The sequence below is a fragment of the Macrosteles quadrilineatus genome, unplaced genomic scaffold (genome assembly GCF_028750875.1).
Source record: "Macrosteles quadrilineatus isolate MER2022 unplaced genomic scaffold, UCM_ALF_1.0 Scaffold_2__2_contigs__length_208266976, whole genome shotgun sequence".
Lineage (NCBI taxonomy): Eukaryota > Metazoa > Arthropoda > Insecta > Hemiptera > Cicadellidae > Macrosteles > Macrosteles quadrilineatus.
In genome coordinates this window covers 105,215,674-105,232,734 of record NW_026542595.1, presented here as the reverse complement: position 1 = coordinate 105,232,734, position 17,061 = coordinate 105,215,674, and the positions used below count along the sequence as shown (strand labels likewise).

General features: G+C 32.8%; 1 protein-coding gene across 1 annotated transcript; it reads right to left on the bottom strand.

Annotated features, from left to right (window-relative positions):
* Positions 1-13,559: 13,559 nt before the first annotated feature.
* LOC128984724 (sodium/potassium/calcium exchanger 1-like) lies at positions 13,560-14,450 on the bottom strand. The gene has a single exon (XM_054404067.1). It carries the CDS (start codon positions 14,448-14,450, stop codon positions 13,560-13,562), a length of 891 nt encoding a protein of 296 aa, XP_054260042.1.
* Between the last annotated feature and the right edge of the window lie 2,611 nt (positions 14,451-17,061).

The following is a 17,061-nucleotide window of genomic DNA, read 5'->3' as shown; positions in this document are numbered from 1 at the left end:
GGTTCTATCTTCAAATTGTCTCGGGGCATTGCAACGGCGAATTAATTAAGTAAAATAAATTAACGTTATAATTATTCGTTTAGCGGACGTAGTAATTTCAATACTAATCTATCTATGTATATATTAATAGACAAGCATGTTTCTTTAGAACCTTTTTTCTCAGCTCGTGTGCATCGCAGGGAAAATCTATGCATACTGTTGGAAAGATATTTTCCTGTAGATGTGCAGAATGCCTTTAAAAATTAAAATAGGCTAACAAATAAGCACAAAAAATGAATTTGAAAACTGCATAAAATTAAAATGGACCATATGGGTTGCCATGATGGTGACGAAATAACAACAAAATGTAAACAGAAAATTAAAACAAATGGAAGAAATTACAATCACATGTTTTATTTACAGTGTGGGGAGAAATTAGAGAAGTCTGTACATTAATTATTGTTGGTCGAGTTTCGTCCACAGGACGACCACTAGATAAAATAAAATTAAACTACAGTCACCGCTAGTCACTGGCACGCAGGAACTCAAGGTAAACTATTAAATTTAGATAATTCGAATCGGAACGTTAAGAAAGCTAAAATGAATAATAGGTTAAGAATTTGTAAAGTTAAATTAACGTAAAACGTGAAAAGGGCCTAACTACTGTAGTACGAGAGCTAACCTTCGTAATCAAATCGTAGTATCGTATTCGTAATTCGTGCGAGAGGCTTCTAGCGAGCTAGTCGGCGGTGGTGGTTAATCAGCGAATAATCTCTTCCTCGGATATAAATAATGATTTCCTTGGTCGATGATTAATCGCTCTGGTGGTGAGTTTAAGAATTAGCCAACAGCTGATCGGAAATTCACCTGTTGAGCCGGTCTAGTTGTCGTGTGTCGTCAACAACACCAGTTCGAGGTTATATCATGTTGTCATCGGCGTTAAATATGCGTAAAATCGGTCGGTTTAACTTTATTAGGTGAAATGGAGTGCTATTACTGATAAATATATCATGTGAGTGTGTGTATATACTTCACTGTGATTACAAATAGGTCTACGTTCTTTGGCCCATAGTCCAAGCTATGACCAACACATAGGCCTAGGAAGAGGCTATTGTGGATAAAAACTGGTAAGTTATGGTTTTCTTTTAATAGCAATACGTTTTTACCTCCCCTTAAAATTTGGTACCGCACAAGATAGATAGCTTTAAAACATGTGACGTAAAAGGATTATTAGATACTTACTAACTCCTAAAATTCAATCGTGGTCGAGAAAGTCAATCGTTTTGTAGGGTGAAATTGAAAGTTTGATTGTGCAATTAATTAGTGAAAGAACGTAATACGATTTGCCAATTAAGAAGAACCCTTAGGAAATTACTCTGACTTCCACTAGGGTTGCTACTGATTAACCTTATCTAACGAATGTAATCTTAAGTTGGACTGTTCTAAATACTTCTACGCTTATTAAGATGAATTTATTTACATGAATACTTCCGATGTAATTTACCGCCACAGCACTGTTTTTCGGCTTTTTACAACCTTTTTAATAAATTGAATTTTACTACGCTGTAAACACCCCTTGACTTGCAAATAATTATTAGTTTTTAATAATAATTTTTATTTTCCTTAATTATATTGACTCTCCTGTTTTGTAAACACTGATGTTTAATTCAACAACACGTTTTACCATAACTTTACGTGTTAAGTTTACGTTGCTGTGTTTGCAGTTAATGTTTTTATTTATGTGTAAGTATACGAGACAAAAAGTAAGGTAAGAAACAAGGTCGGAAATGATGGCCGTTAGCGAAGTTTTCCATCTTGGCTTCCAGTCACAGTATCCGGCGTGTGCAAAACATGGTCCCAAAACGGACTTTTCTTGGTTTAAGTTTAATGAACTAAATCTAATTTGAACCTCCCACTGGATAGAATAGCCTAGCTTCAGTTGAGATAAATATATGGTAAAGGGGATTTTTTAATGTTGAGCTGCCTTGATAATTTTCTCATTAGGTAGAGGTACAATGCAGTATTAACAGGTTTTCTATTTATTAGAAAAATGGTAGTGGTCAACTGTAATTTTTGTATTTGAGATATCAGGTAGCTCCACTGCACTTACAAATAAAATCGATACACTTAGATTAGAAGAAAATTAGAAGACTAATATTACTTTGCTAAACATTTTTAGCTTTCTCCGTTAGTAGTGTACCACTTAAGTAGTACCACCTTAAGGTGGTAGTTAACAATAGTAGTAATATTGTTAATTAAATTAGTAATATTGGTGCGGCAATGATTTTAGACTCTTAACCGTTCAAGAGATATGCCTTTTTTTCGTTTCAGCTACATTAACACGGAGTCATTACAAAATGAGAAATCAATTTGCCGTTTATAAGTTTTAGAATTGGGTCTTAAACCTTGCTCAAGCTATCTTCGAAAACCCGTTGGCATTGTTCGTCAGACATTTATTCTATTTCTTCTGACAGGGTCACATTAATGGGTATTTCTTCATGAGGATGGGTCTGGTCAGGAATCATGTGAACACATACTTCAATGTTGTGGGATATTTCAATCAAATTACAAAATTAGTTTTCGAATAAGAAGTTTTTACTTATGATTTGTATGGCAAATTAATTAAATGCAGGAGATTCCAGATTCACATTTTCTACAATGTGTATCAACCGTGATATGATTATCCAAAGGTAGAGATAAGTTCGTGCCTATAATTGTGAGTGAGCGCTTTTGTAATACAATGTTATAAGTAAGAAGGCAAAACTATAAAAATAAATTCTGTCTTGTTCTAATAAAAGGTATTATTGCCTAAGTGCATACTTTTTTCGATTACATTAATGATTCAACATAAAAAAGTAACATTTTCAAACAAAGCATAACTTACATAATATTACAATTTTACATGTGTAAGAAACCAATATACAGGGTGAATAAAAAGTCAAGACCCCCCCCCTCTAATATTTTTCCAAGTAAATATACAGAGATTTCCTTTTGGTGGTCGAGCAATCTTAGCAGGAAGTTTCATTTTATCATTTTGAAATTTTTGAGTGTCCCCCCAAAAGGGGGGATTTGGAGGGCAACTCAAATATTTTAAATGTAAACCCCCTTCAAGTGACACCTCATTTTGAAGTGTTAACAAAAACTTAAAGAATGGTGAAAACTAGAGGTCGCTATCTCTTCTCTATCCAAAATGGTAGCCCGTCAAATGTTGTAGAAAATCAACGGTAAAATTGTTAATATTGACTGCCATTTTGGATAGAGAAGAGATAGCGAGCTCTGGTTTTCACCATTCTTTAAGTTTGTTTAAGCACTTCAAAATTAGGTGTCACTTGATAGGGTTTTCTATTGAAACATTTTTAGTTGTCCCCCGAATCCCCCCTTTTGGGGGACACTCAAAAATTTTAAAAGTAATTCCCCTTCAAGTGACACCTCATTTTGAAGTGTTTACAAAAACTTAAAGAATGGTGAAAACCAGAGCTCGCTATCTCTTCTCTATCCAAAATGGCAGCCAATATTAACAATTTTACCGTTGATTTTCCACAACATTTGACGGGCTACCATTTTGGATAGAGAAGAGATAGCGACCTCTAGTTTTCACCATTCTTTAAGATTTTGTTAACACTTCAAAATGAGGTGTCACTTGAAGGGGGTTTACATTTAAAATATTTGAGTTGCCCTCCAAATCCCCCCTTTTGGGGGGACACTCAAAAATTTCAAAATGATAAAATGAAACTTCCTGCTAAGATTGCTCGACCACCAAAAGGAAATCTCTGTATATTTACTTGGAAAAATATTAGAGGGGGGGGGGGTCTTGACTTTTTATTCACCCTGTATAATTATGCCTAAACCAAATATGCTAAAGGATGATACACCTTCATGGAGGTGCAAGGGTGCTATTCAAGGAGTGAACCTCATCATGTGAATCCTGAATTTAACCAACAGATTTTATCAAATTCTCAATTTGAACAAAGTTTTGTGCTGAAACAACGTTTCTTTCTGTCATAATTAAAATAAAGTAACAAGATATTTAACAATTAACTCTTTTTTTGTTAGACGGCTTTGTTTATTTTCGCCTTATCCTCTTTAATCAGATTTCTTGTATGTATCTCTTTAATCCTGAATCATCATATAACTGTAAGCCTATTTTCATCCATAATTGATTGTTTTAAATTTATTCTTCTTTGTGATATAAAATGCGTTTTCAACCAAAAACTTGCACAAATTAATCAAATCTCATCAACCTATCTCTACTCTCCATATACAAGAATCATTATAGCATGCACATGTATGGAAGACCTCAGACCAGTTATACACAGGTTGATGGTCTGCTGTATATTAGTCCAAAACTTGCACATGTTACTCATGTCTCATGAACCAATATCTACTCTCCATATACAAGAATACATAATAGCAATGCACATGTATGGAAGGCCTCAGACCAGTTATACACAGGTTGATGGTCTGCTGTATATTAGTCCAAAACTTGCACATGTTACTCATGTCTCATGAACCAATATCTACTCTCCATATACAAGAATACATAATAGCAATGCACATGTATGGAAGGCCTCAGACCAGTTATACACAGGTTGATGGTCTGCTGTATATTAGTCCAAAACTTGCACATGTTACTCATGTCTCATGAACCAATATCTACTCTCCATATACAAGAATACATAATAGCAATGCACATGTATGGAAGACCTCAGACCAGTTATACACAGGTTGATGGTCTGCTGTATATTAGTCCAAAACTTGCACATGTTACTCATGTCTCATGAACCAATATCTACTCTCCATATACAAGAATACATAATAGCAATGCACATGTATGGAAGGCCTCAGACCAGTTATACACAGGTTGATGGTCTGCTGTATATTAGTCCAAAACTTGCACATGTTACTCATGTCTCATGAACCAATATCTACTCTCCATATACAAGAATACATAATAGCAATGCACATGTATGGAAGGCCTCAGACCAGTTATACACAGGTTGATGGTCTGCTGTATATTAGTCCAAAACTTGCACATGTTACTCATGTCTCATGAACCAATATCTACTCTCCATATACAAGAATACATAATAGCAATGCACATGTATGGAAGGCCTCAGACCAGTTATACACAGGTTGATGGTCTGCTGTATATTAGTCCAAAACTTGCACATGTTACTCATGTCTCATGAACCAATATCTACTCTCCATATACAAGAATACATAATAGCAATGCACATCTATGGAAGGCCTCAGACCAGTTATACACAGGTTGATGGTCTGCTGTATATTAGTCCAAAACTTGCACATGTTACTCATGTCTCATGAACCAATATCTACTCTCCATCTACAAGAATACATAATAGCAATGCACATGTATGGAAGGCCTCAGACCAGTTATACACAGGTTGATGGTCTGCTGTATATTAGTCCAAAACTTGCACATGTTACTCATGTCTCATGAACCAATATCTACTCTCCATATACAAGAATACATAATAGCAATGCACATGTATGGAAGGCCTCAGACCAGTTATACACAGGTTGATGGTCTGCTGTATATTAGTCCAAAACTTGCACATGTTACTCATGTCTCATGAACCAATATCTACTCTCCATATACAAGAATACATAATAGCAATGCACATGTATGGAAGGCCTCAGACCAGTTATACACAGGTTGATGGTCTGCTGTATATTAGTCCCCAGGGAGTGATATGATACGCCACTAGACGCCTTGGTCTGGTGTAATGTCTCAGGGGGGTTGTATCAATGTTGTAATATGATGAATATCCCGATGGTTTTATAAATATTAATTTTAGGGAATTAAGTTTTTATCGTAGCTGGTACGGTAATATACAATCCCGGGGACGATTAACTGTTTTATTATTATGTTCCAAGGTCAGTAACGTAATCCGTTAAAATTATTACATGTGTGTGTTTGTGCGTGGTCGTTAGCATGATAGCTTGAGTAAGTAAATTTTCCAGATTTTTATTAAATTTGACACAACCTATGCTTATTTGAACTAGTTGGCAAACCAACCTGATCAGGCTATGGGAACATCTTTTAATGGGAGGAGGAGGATTTAAGGGTAAAAATTAGTTTTTCCCAATTTTTGACCTCTAAAAGATTCTTTTGTAAAGCTTGTAACCAATAATTTGGTAATTTTAAGCGTTCTAGTGCGTATATTGATGTCAGAAAAATTTTAAAGAAAAACTGTTAATTAAAAATATGTTAATCTTATGGAGAATAAGTAACATTTTGTAGTTTACTTGTTCATAGATATTTTCCTATCCCGTTTGGTAAATTTATTTATTTCATAACAAGCTTTTATCATTAAAATAAAATAAAAACATACTTTTTGACATTGTTTTGCCTCTTAAAGTATGTTGTTTGGTGGATTTGTATTTAGGAGAGTTTTTCTGATAATCTATGTACACCTAAACGGATCATAACATTGTTTTTAGATCTTTATACAATCATTCAAGAAACCCTTCACAAATTTAAGTTTATGCACTTTTGAAAGACATAAAATCATAACTAACTTTTCAATAAAAAAACATGATATGTCTCAAGCCCAAGCCTAGAATTTTGTATGAGGGAGTAAAACTCGTGTATCACGTAATATTACGTTTAAAACCTCTCTCAAACAAAACTAAAAATCATCGAGTTTGTATTTATTTAGCCGGTAAATGTGTTTTTAAATATGTCTTTGATAGTTATATTTTTTTTTGTTAATTAAAAGTAAACGCATGCCATAACTAAAGGGGAAATTAAGAAATAGTGATCGAGCACATTTGTACACTGTAGCACACTTATCTTTAAAATATAAATTATTAAATTTCAAAATTAACTTAGGAGTTTACTTTGGTTGCAATTTTCGTACTTCATGAATTATGGAACAACCTAAATTACAAAGGTTTCTTGTTGTTTTATTATATAATTTACCCACAAAGATCTTATTCGCCCACATCATTACTGTGCCGCTTGTTCGACTGGTGGCCTTATTTGCAATTCATCAGGTCTATAAAACTTCCTTTGCCTTCCTCGCAGTTTTCTCTATCCAGAATATGTTTTGTACCATTCGTTTGATAATGTTTATTAAAACTAAATATTAGGTGGATTTCAATTTATAAATTACAGTTCGAAGAACCCTCACGTCCTATAACTTAAAAAGTCGTTTCCTATTATCTAGGTAAAATAATTTTATATTTTTAAATTTAAAGAGTGAAACATCTTTTTAGCATGTATTTTCATAAGAGAATACAGTGTCGTTCTTTTATTATTTTTAGCAACATATTAACACTACTTATATTTCGTGTACATTTTTAATGTCACACCCACGACTACTAGAAAAATACCGGTACGGATCATATACTAAAACAAATGACGTTTTTGGCCCTAAAATAAACATTAATTAACATTGCTTAAATGGAACTGCCAAAACATATGTTCAGTGCTATTAGTACAGGATTCGGGCCATCAACGTCATTTGTTTATGTTTATGATCCATACCGGTATTTTTCTAGTATTCGTGTGTCACACCTGATATTTTTTATCAACCTTCGATTTCTTAGCCTGTCCATAGAGTATTTCACAATAAGATTCGAACATAATCAAATCTGAAAGAAAATGAGGCTTTTAGCAAATTTCTCATATACGGAATTGGATATTACCGTACGTCTCATGGTAAGACCTAGACCCGGGACCGACACATTAATTTTATATTTTAATGTCCCCAGAGGCCAAAAACATTAGGTCTGCTGCTGCAGGGATATATTTGTAAAAGGTTGTGTGTGTAAAAAACAATAATTTAAAATTGGGTGATTGGTGACTAGTAGCTTAAAAATACAGTTTCTTTGTGTATTAACTATACTTAATCTTCTTTTTAAAACTAGTATCTTTCAATAATTTCACAGATAAAACCCATTTGATACATTACGTAACTAATGAACTGGGTGAAAACACACTGATTGCTGATTGGTTTAACCCACCTCATTAGGATTTAACTTGTATTTCAGGTGCTCGTGTGGGCTCAAAAAGTCGATTAATGAGCAACTACTATTTGACGTGGTTTTACAATTAATATTATGCCTAATATGAAGCTATAACAGGGAATTGAACTACCTATTTAGTGTATCAAGGCAACAGAAGACTGATTTGCCTCTTCAGTAATAAGGACTGTCGTTATATTTACTTTATTTTACATTTTAACAGTTAAGGCCATTCATAATTGATTAATACATGCAATTTCAAACTTATACGTAGATTTATAGATTATTAGGATAGTACAATGTATTTATAAGATGACTCCAACTTTTCAAAGCCTTACTATGATTTATATAAAGAGTTAGATATTAAAGTCCCACTGCTCAGTCTTTTCCTGTAGTATTTTCTATTTTGCATTTTACTCATTTTACTGGAAACATTTAATCATTATTTTTGCGATTCGTTATGTAAGGGAAGGAGGAATTCTCTTTTCAAAGTACTGCATAATGCACTATCACTTTTTACATATAGTTGATATACACTCTATATACACTGGCTGCTAATTTGATATTTATTTGTAATAATCTTTAATCTTTTAAATAAGTTTTTCATTACCCATATCATGCCAAATTTAACTGTATACACATCGCCAATTAACGGTAATATTGAATTTATACTAAAAAATTGTTTAACCAAAGTTTTTATGCAATACTATTTTCTATTAAATTGTGTTACATAGAGAAACGTTGGATTAATGATTATTGTATTCGTGTCCAATAAAAGCACTAATTTATATCTGAAACATATAGCATGACAAAAATCTAATGTTGTAAAGATTAGGTTGATGCTATTTATAAAGAACTTTTATTTCACATTTCCACAAAAGGAAATACAACCGTGTTTTGACAAAACCCAGATCAGTCTGCCCAATGTTATGTTATGTTTTGGAGCTGGAATTCTGGTTTTGGTGAACTGCCAGGACGTAGCATCGAGCCATCTCTGTTTTATATCTTTGAATACGTTTGAGCTTAGGGCGAATATTTACTTAATCGTAACTTTATCCTTTTTTACAGCCAATTAGATGATAGAGATAAATTTGGGGATCGTAACATCTCATTGATAAATGTAATTCTGTTAATTCTTTTAAAGGATTTTTGTACATATTTACAGGTTACAAGACATTTTAAACAAAACACCAATTCTTAAACAACAAATAATTAACTTTTCTAATATAATGATATACTACATTAAATATTATCAATTACAATTTTTAAGTACAATATTATTTTTTCAAAATTATTCTCTAAAAATACACCTATTAGTAACCTATCACTAATATAACGATGTTTTAACGTAGCTACTTTGATAAATTCCTCACATTTATCTTAAACAAAATTTTTGACTATACTTCAGTGACTTATTAGTAATTAGTGATTATAAGGATAATTTGTTTAATAGGATACGTTTTTCTATTGATACCAGATATAGATAAAATATCTACTCAACTTGTATTGTATTTTTCAGTGTATTAGTTGTATAGTGTATTTAATTTACGTCAATTCAACATTAATAATGTTACATTTACTCAAATACCTGAATAATGTGTGTTGATTCGAAATAATTTCTGATACGAGAAATCCCTTTAAACAATTTCTTACTTTGTGTGTAGCTGAAATATTGTTGACTTGGCTCACTTATTTCATAAATTGAAATACGGGTTTTTAAATTGTTTAGACACATTTTCAATCTGTCCATGATATTTGCCTCTCCGTAATATAACAGAACATTTTTTCGTAATTGTTTAAACTACTGTTATATCTATATATGTGCATACACAATACACATGGATACAAATCGCACAAAGAAAAGGATTAGAAAAATAAAACCTAGGGAATCTATTACTTGTGGGTTGAAGGAGCTATTAGGGCAACGACTACCACTTGGCGTGTTGGCTGAAGCCCAAATTGTACAGATAGTGGTATAATCTCATGGATCAATAGATACGACATTGCCATTGGCCTACCCTAAATTGACACTATTGGGTTGTTTAGCTACGTACTATACATAACAATAATCTGCACAAGTACATAAAAAAGGGGTTTAGGTATTACATTTGGCGATTAAAAGCAGTTAAATTTCATTTAACCCATTTTATTCTTAATGCGTCTTAAAAACTTAGTTGAACTAAACTAGAATCTATACCTGTTCGTTTGGGTAGTAAACATTTGTTAATGCTTCTTTGATAACGATTCTGTTAATTTATAATATTTACATATCAAATAAAATATTAATTCAGTTCCTATAACCGCTAATTTTATTGATTGTTAAAAATTAAATAATTAATTAAAAATTTATTTTATTGATTGACAAATTAAGAGTATGTAAAACCTCGTTTGTACGTGAGCTTAATAGTTGTTCTTTCCTAGCATCATAACACTTTTAACCTTTAAAACAAGTTACAATTTATGAAGTTAAGCACTTATTTGTTATATTCTAATTTTTATTGGAAATCATAATTAAGAAGTTTCCAATTTTTATAGTCTATACTTTATCTACTGAAGAAATAAATCCTTCTTAGAACTCGAAATGAAAAGTTTAAAACGAACTAGAAACATGTTCGTCCAACATTTCTCGTTGACATTAATTTTGGTGATGGCATAACTGATTAGCTGAAAGCTGCTAATATTTTTTGTCATTTTATGATATTTTCTGTTAATGGTTTCTAGCTTAAATAGCACAAGCTAAAAACAGCAAAACTAGTAGATTATGAAGTAATGCTCCAATAGAATTATTAAAGCTAATGAATATTCTGCTAGCTTATAAAGAACTTATGGCATTGTAAATCCAAAATAACCAAGCATCCTACGCAAAGTCTCAACGATTTTCCCGGGCTTTTCTCACTTACCCCGAGGCACGGATGGGATTGGAGTTTTTATTCCATCTCAATATTGCCTCCCAGAATGTATTATTGAATGGCAGGAATTCGCAGAATATTACGTAGGCCTACCCACGAATATACTAGTGAAGTTAAAAATATGACATGTTTTCCGTAAGACAAATTTGTAAAGGCATTACAAAATATTAAACTCTTATGTGTGACAGGTTATGGATTGACACCTTTTCCTAAATCTCCGTTACTATATGTCGTTTGGAAAGTTCAACTAAAAATAATGACCATAGTTGTCTAATCATAAACAGGCTATTTCAAGAATTGTCAGACACATTTGACATTTCCAACAGACGGCGTTTTGTGTTGCAAAGTAAGTTTGCTTTGTATTTTACATCGTGAAAAGGCAGGCCTACGAGTTCCAATTTATTGTGGGTAGCTTGTGCTTTTGTGAGAAAAATCTCGATTGGAATGCCATTCAATGTACGTGTTTTTTAAGTTTAATCTTAATTTTGTGTCGAAAATTATTAGATTGTAAAATAATATATTTTATCGCCAATTACTTAGTTAAAAAAAAAAAAAACGATGGAATGTATTTTTTTTTTAAGTGCCAAATTTAAACAAATTTTGTACCAATACAATACTTTAGATTAAATTATATAGTTTAAACTATTGAAGAACAAAATAAAATTGAATGGATCCACTGGTGATTGGGATGCTGTAGAATCAAGATTTATTTTTTATAAACCACAAATCATGTCATTTTGTAGGGAAAGTCGATGTTAACTATAACAAGTGTTCGCGTATTTTTTATTATTAACTATAACGATTTCCTTGATGATTCTGAATTAGTTAAGCCGATGGAAAATAGCCCATTTTATAATCCGGTATGCATTTGTCTTTGTTACAAATCAAGTACAGGGATAAAAAATACTGGTGGTTGAACTTTGGCTCAAAAAACCTCAAAAAGGAACCTTTGGCGTAAATATTTTCAGGGAGATTCCCTCACGCTGTTCTGAACATATTCGAATCCTACAATTTCAAAGGACTGCATATAGAATAAAGGATGGCTTATTCAATTTACCTGACCACATGTGTGTGAAAAACTACCAAGTTTGTACATATTTTCAGGAAGATTCCCTCACGCTGTTCTGAGCACATTCAAATCCTACAATTTCAAAGGACTGCATATAGAATAGAGGATGGCTTATTCAATATACCTGACCACTTGTGTGTGAAAAACTACCAAGTTCGTTCATATTTTCAGGAAGATTCCCTCACGCTGTTCTGAACATATTCAAATCCTACAATTTCAAAGGACTGCATATAGAATAAAGGATGGCTTATTCAATATACCTGACCACTTGTGTGTGAAAAACTACCAAGTTCGTACATATTTTCAATCGGTTTATGTCGAGCAGTGGTTGGACCAATATTTAGCTGGGGTAATTTTGATTCACAGACAACGTAGTTTACTCTACCCAATCAAGTTTATACATTATTGTGATTAGGTTATATTAAATATCATAATTAATTATAATCTCAATTTTTTTATATTAACCACAATTTTTAGGCGTTGATGTCATATTCGTATCACCTACAATCTCACCATCAACTTTAAAATATATTTTAGTACAATAAACATGTTGATTATTTTAGAGTGAGTGTAGTAGGTTTAAAAAATGTAAGTATTCATTACAAATTGTTTTTCACATTGATAATATTTTAGTGTTATTGTAGTTCACAATCTGTATAAGATGTATGTACTTCTACTAATGAAAAATACCATCTTAAAGGAGCAATGGTAAAAAAGTCAGGATTAAAAATATGTCTTAGTGGATTTATATTAGTGCCTCATAATAAAAATAATAAACTGTCAAAGTAGAAACCTGTCAATAAAAAACTAGAAATATCTTTGCGAAACAATATTATTCTTCTAAAAAATAAATATTGAGCTGTTGTTTCCACCAAAAGATGCTGCGAAGTGTTTTTCAATTCTAGATTTATAGAATCCCCGTTTAACCGTAAATGTGAGAAAAACATTGCTAAATGCAGTCATAAATTGTTACCAGACTTAAAGGATCCTGCACTCCCTTCTTGCTTCCCACGTTGTAAAAACGTAAATGTAGTACATTTCGTAAATGGGTCCTACTTTTTGGTAAATGTTTCCAGACTAACTTCTTCATTGCTTTCCAAATCTTACATATAAAGACAGTTAGCATTTTGAAAGCAAATTAAAAATGTAATGCGTTTCAATTAATTTTAATGTTTTAATGTATTTTATTTCTAACATATACATTGGATCATTACTGAAATGCCTGTAGTTCTTTTGAGTTTTAAAGTTAAAAAGTAGAACATAATGGAAACTCTGTTTCAAGGGGATGATTATAAATGTTATATATTATTTTGAGAAACACTATATATAAGTATTTGTATAAATATATTTTTATTGAAAATAAAAATGAATTCATATAAAATTTTTATCCTCGCAACTATTAATAGCACAGTCCGTTTTGGGATCGATTCATTTATTTGGAAAAAATACATAATTTCGTATACTATTTTATATTATAACGGTTATTATTTGGTACTTCATAACAATAAAGGATACTCGGCACTTATGTATTATGTAAGTGAAGTTGCAAACTTTAACACCCTGTATTTTAATAGGTAATAAGTATATATTTTGTGATTTATGTTATATGATTAGTCACTCATTTGGTAAACGTCAGACTCGCCCATCGACTCACCACGTCTCTCAGTTGGTACCACGTCAGACTCACCCATCGACTCGCCACGTCTCTCAGTTGGTACCACGTCAGACTCACCCATCGACTCGCCACGTCTCTCAGTTGGTAACACGTCAGACTCACCTATCGACTCACCACGTCTCTCAGTTGGTACCACGTCAGACTCACCTATCGACTCACCACGTCTCTCAGTTGGTACCACGTCAGACTCACCCATCGACTCGCCACGTCTCTCAGTTGGTACCACGTCAGACTCACTCATCGACTCGCCACGTCTCTCAGTTGGTAACACGTCAGACTCACCCATCGACTCGCCACGTCTCTCAGTTGGTAACACGCCAGACTCACCCATCGACACACCACGTCTCTCAGTTGGTACCACGTCAGACTCACCTATCGACTCACCACGTCTCTCAGTTGGTACCACGTCAGACTCACCTATCGACTCGCCACGTCTCTCAGTTGGTAACACGCCAGACTCACCCATCGACTCACCACGTCTCTCAGTCGGTAACACGTCAGACTCACCTATCGACTCACCACGTCTCTCAGTTGGTAACACGTCAGAATCACCTATCGACTCACCACGTCTCTCAGTTGGTAACACGTCAGACTTACCTATCGACTCACCACGTCTCTCAGTTGGTAACACGTCAGACTCACCTATCGACTCACCACGTCTCTCAGTTGGTACCACGTCAGACTCACCCATCGACTTACCACGTGTCTCAGTTGGTAACACGTCAGACTCACCTATCGACTCACCACGTCTCTCAGTTGGTAACACGTCAGACTCACTCATCGACTTACCACGTCTCTCAGTTGGTAACACGTCAGACTCACCCATCGACTCACCACGTCTCACACCAAAGCACTCATATTTAGGGGCTGCGTCAGGTTGTCACTACTATTGATAAGTTCTTGTACTTTACTTACTGATCCCTTGCTTGATACTTCCCGTAGAGACCCATGTGAATAAGCGTGTCATAGGTTAAAGTGACCTCCAACCTCATAATAAATATTTTAACTTTTACACAAATACACACAAGACAATTACATAGTTTGTAAAATGATGTTACAAGAGCGGTATCAGTTTTAATATGCTGTAATGTGTAAAGTGCTGTAATATGCTGGATGAAAGACAATTTTTAGCGTTCAATAATGATATACGAACATTTAAAGTACACTAGAAGTAGTATTTATTGGTTGCTTAAATCATAAAATGTATTAGATCAATATGATTTTTACTTAAAAGATCAATATTTGTGAAAGTACATTTCTAGAAAGAGCGATTTTTCGGCCTCTCAAGTATTGTAGAAACTTTCTACGACTTGGCCCTTATCGAAACTTTTCTAATATCTTTCATACTTCTCTTTACATTTCACTTACTATTTACAAAAGAGCTTCCTTTGAAAACATTGAAAGTCGTAAATAAATTGTCTTATCAAAACTTTTATAAGTAGTTTTTACATAAAATGTTTAATTTCTTCAAATCGTTTTTAAAATTTCCATTATAGTTTGCTCTCTTATTTATTTGTTTTTTAGCTGTTTGTTACGAATGCTGTTTATTACTTTAGTAAACCTAGTATCTTTTCTTTTATTGTTATTTGTCGAAAGTACAATGATAAATCCACGTATTAGATTTCTTATGTAAAATTACGACCCATAAGACATTTTTCTTATTAAATATTAACCATTATTCTATAAACCGTCCCTAAAATACTGTGAAACGGTACCAACTAAAACCATTAAGTAAATTTTTACCGTTCGTGTTTAGGCTGAAAATCAATTTGGCAATAAAATGGAAGTAAAATTCCATTTAGCTAGAAAGGAGCAAGTTATTTCTATAAACCTGTTTACTAAAATTTCATCGAAGTAAATGAATCACTGTTAATTTCTTAGTTTATTTCTCCAAGCAAGGAACTTTTCTGTAGCTTTATGGTAAAATAAAATAATCATTTGACATCAAGAAGTTGTAAAGTTAAAGTTGTTTTGAAATAAAATAGGATAATTAATTATTAGGTTATAATTAATGTTGGTATGTGGAGCTTTTCTAGTTTTATTATAGTACAAAATATCTACTTTTCTACTTTTGTCTTGCTAAATGTCTAGAAAATGACTTTAAGGACATAAATATATTGGTAAATATGAGAAACAAGTAAAATATTCCCTTTGACAGCTACGTAATAACATCAGAATACCTCATTCTACAACGAAGCTTGAATTTGATTAAATTATTACAGAATAGACTTTCAATTCCCTGGAAACTTAAATCAGGTAAAAAACATAACTTTGTTTTTGAGTTGTATTTATATTTTAAAAGTTTTTTCTTTCCTATGACTATTAGCTTAGATACTTGCACAAAAATGGTAATTGTTTCTTAGTACATTGCATCTTTCTACAGTGAACAGAACAAGATTTTCGTATATTGTTGAAATATTTGCGTAAAGCCAATTTCCTTAACATTCTTAATACATTGTATAAGTTTATTGGTGCCTAAGTCGCGATTCTTGAGATGCTAATAATTATCATTCTATAAATAAGTACAAGAATAATAGTGGTTGACCATGCAAACTAGTTGATAAACTTTTTTTACAATACATTTAAAATAAAATGTGCGGAAATTACACAATTGGAATTTGAAATCGTCAAATACAGTTAGTTATGACTACATTATGTCAGCTTATTGCTAGATTTATGCAATTGTAATCTAGTGAAACTATCAAACTGTAGTTCTTCGTAAATTAGTCCGGGTCTAACGCTAGGCTTTTGTCAAATATCTCGTTATGGACTTGTTAGTTAATCTTAACACCAGCATAACGGTTTGGTTGTCTTGTTAGTCGAATGATTATAGTGATTATGGTCAAATCTGAGCGACGTAGATTCTGGTCATTAGGGCTATTAATGATGTGACTTAACAACACGCCTACGTTAGACATCAGCAAGATCACAGTCTAGACTGTTTTGTTCCACAAATGTAAAAACATGTCAGTTAAAAATAGCCGCTTTATTTGGAAAACAGAGGAAAATATCAAATTCCTTTCATTCATGCAAATAAACAAACACTATGCTAGTTGTCTATGTTCAAGCATTGTATAATCTATAGTCTTTGCAAAGTGTCTAAATGTTAGTTAAGTTCAATGCCTGCACCTAAATAATAGTTGTTCATTATGTTAAGTTACAAGTACATCTACCGCTGGATCCGGATTGGGTTTTCAAATACAACTAAATAACATTTATCTATTAGATTGACCAAAGTTGTTGAGTCTAGACACGTTGGGTTTGGATAGAATTGATTAGGTGACGTTTGTGAAAGTGGATTTGGCTTGGTTTTCGTATTGATTTTTTTCTCATGGTAAGCTATTATACAGAATATAAACTCGATGAGGTACATATTTCATACCAGAAATCATAAGTTTTTAGTATGCAATCAATAATATATATTTTTAATACTTTGA

Bases quoted from the DNA above. Each gene is read 5' to 3' on its own strand.
- LOC128984724 (XM_054404067.1), bottom strand. From the start codon at position 14,450: ATGGGTGAGTCTGACGTGTTACCAACTGAGAGACGTGGTAAGTCGATG.